Source organism: Salvia miltiorrhiza, chromosome 1 (genome assembly GCF_028751815.1).
Source record: "Salvia miltiorrhiza cultivar Shanhuang (shh) chromosome 1, IMPLAD_Smil_shh, whole genome shotgun sequence".
Classification (NCBI taxonomy): Eukaryota; Viridiplantae; Streptophyta; class Magnoliopsida; order Lamiales; family Lamiaceae; genus Salvia; species Salvia miltiorrhiza.
In genome coordinates this window covers 2,939,652-2,941,965 of record NC_080387.1, presented here as the reverse complement: position 1 = coordinate 2,941,965, position 2,314 = coordinate 2,939,652, and the positions used below count along the sequence as shown (strand labels likewise).

Genomic DNA, 2,314 nt, shown 5'->3' with positions numbered 1-2,314 from the left:
GTGACCATGTTGCTTTGAGATATCTGTTGACTAAAACACAGGTTAAACCGCGTATGATCCGTCGGATTTTATTATTGCAAGAATTTGATGTAGAAATTAAGGATAGAAAAGGGAGTGAGAATTCTGTGGCAGATCATTTATCGAGATTGGAAAATAATTTGGTAGAGTCTGGTCACAGAATTATTCCTGAATCTTTTCCTTTTGAGCACACTTATGAACTTACTTTTGTGCTTTGGTTTGCAGATATTGTGAATTATTTGGCATGTGGAGAATTAAGACCAAATCTGACATCTCAGGAAATGAAAAGATTTCTTGCTATGTGCAGGCACTATTACTGGGAAGATCCATATCTGGTCAAGCTGGGAAAAGATGAAGTAATCAGAAGATGCGTACCGGCAGAAGAGCAGCAGAGAGTTTTGAGTCTGTGTCATGAAGCTCATTGCGGTGGATATCTTGGGGGACAGCAGACAGCGCATAAAGTTTTGCAATCTGGTTTATTATGGCTCTCTCTGTTCAAAGACTCACACACTTTTTATCTGGGTTGTGATAGGTGTCAGAGAGTAAGAAATCTTCGACGTAAGAATGAAATGTCTCTCCATAATATTTGTTGGGGAATTTTTTGATGTGTGGGGCATTGATTTCATGGGTCCATTTCCTGTCTCCTATGAATTTGAGTATATTTTGCTTGCTGTAGATTATGTGTCCAAGTGGGTCGAGGCTATCCCCACAAGGACATGTGATGCTAATGTGGTCCTAAGGTTTGTGCAGGATAATATTCTCTGCAGATTTGGATTTCCCAGAGCTATCATTAGTGATGGAGGAAAGCATTTCTACAACAAGATGTTTGCAAAGCTCATGAAAAAGAATGGAATTACACATAAGGTGGCCACACCTTATCATCCGCAGACATCTGGGCAGGCTAAAACGAGCAATAGACAAATTAAAGGCATTATGGAGAAAACTTTATGATGCGCTTTGGGCAGACAGAACTGCTTTTAAAGGAGTGCTCAGGATGAGCCCGCACCGTCTCGTTTATAAAAAGGTGTGCCACCTGCCTATAGAGATTGAGCATAAAGCATACTGGGCAATTAAAGCAGCAAATTGCAATGTGGACACCGCAGTGAAGCAGCGTATGCTACAGATGGAGGAATTGGAGGAATTGCGAAATGAGGCGTATGAGAACACCAGGATATATAAAGACAAGGTGAAGCGGCTGCATGATCACCGTATTTCTCACAAGGAGCTTCGCCCGAGAATGAAGGTGTTATTGTTTAATTCGAGACTGAAGTTGTTTCCAGGCAAGCTTAAATCTAGATGGAGTGGCCCTTTTCTGCTTAAGGAAGTGTTCAATCACGGTGAGGTGGAACTATATAACGAAAATACTAATGAAAGTTTCATAGTAAATGGACATAGAGTGAAGTCGTACTTTGAGCACCATAGCCCTCCAATGGTAGTGGAGAGTCAAGCTCTCCACAATCCAGATTGCTGAAAAAAATCTGATGTCGAGCTCTAGACTTTAATTAGAGCGCTTTGTGGGAGGCAACCCACATTTATTTTATTTTACTTTTTTTTTCGTTCTTTCTGTTCTTTCTGGTGTTTTGGTGCATGTTTATTTTAGTGAGCTAATGAGAATTATTCTGGCATTTGCAGATGGTGGAAATTACAGAGTTGTTGTGCTTTGCAGACGAATTTATTCTAACCAGTGCACCTTTAATTTTCCACCATTCATATCATCTCTCATTATTTTTCCTTCTACCCACTTCTTTACTCTCTCTCTCTACAAACCCTTCTCTCTCACAATTCTCCTCCTCCCAACCTAAAACCAGCCGCCGCATTCCCTTTTCCATCTACATCAACCGCCACCACCACGCACACTCTAAACCAGCGGGCGAGCTCCATCCCAGCGGCCGCTGCACAATCCCAGCGGGCGAGCCCTCACTCCAGCGGGCAAGCCCTCGTTCCCGCGGGCGAGTGTGAGTTCCAGCGGGCAAGCGTCCATCTAGCGGGCGATCGCGATATTACGGTCGAGCCCTCCTTCCAGCGACCGAGCGCGAGATGCAGCGGGCGAGGATAGATCCAGCGCCCGAGCGATTTTCTCTGTGGTCGCCGCTCCATCTCAGCGAGCGAGCGATTTTTTTTCCGCGGGCAAGTCTTACTTTCAGCAGGCGAGGCAGATATCCTAGCGGGCGAGTTTTTTCCAGTGGTCAGTTTTTCGCCATTCAAACACCATGGCTCGCACGAAAATATTAATCTAGTAGATCGAGTAAGAATGGCACAAAATGAGGAGGAGCGTAGACAGAGCGCTCAAGCTTGG

At 44.3% G+C, this 2,314-nt stretch overlaps 1 protein-coding gene across 1 annotated transcript; it reads left to right on the top strand.

Annotated features, from left to right (window-relative positions):
- The first annotated feature begins 1,012 nt into the window (after positions 1–1,012).
- LOC131024469 (uncharacterized) lies at positions 1,013–1,489 on the top strand. The gene has a single exon (XM_057954282.1). The coding sequence runs from the start codon at positions 1,013–1,015 to the stop codon at positions 1,487–1,489; it is 477 nt and encodes a 158-aa protein (XP_057810265.1).
- Positions 1,490–2,314: the final 825 nt, after the last annotated feature.

What these genes read in the sequence shown, in the direction of transcription:
- LOC131024469 (XM_057954282.1), top strand. Translation starts at nt 1,013, where the DNA reads ATGAGCCCGCACCGTCTCGTTTATAAAAAGGTGTGCCACCTGCCTATA.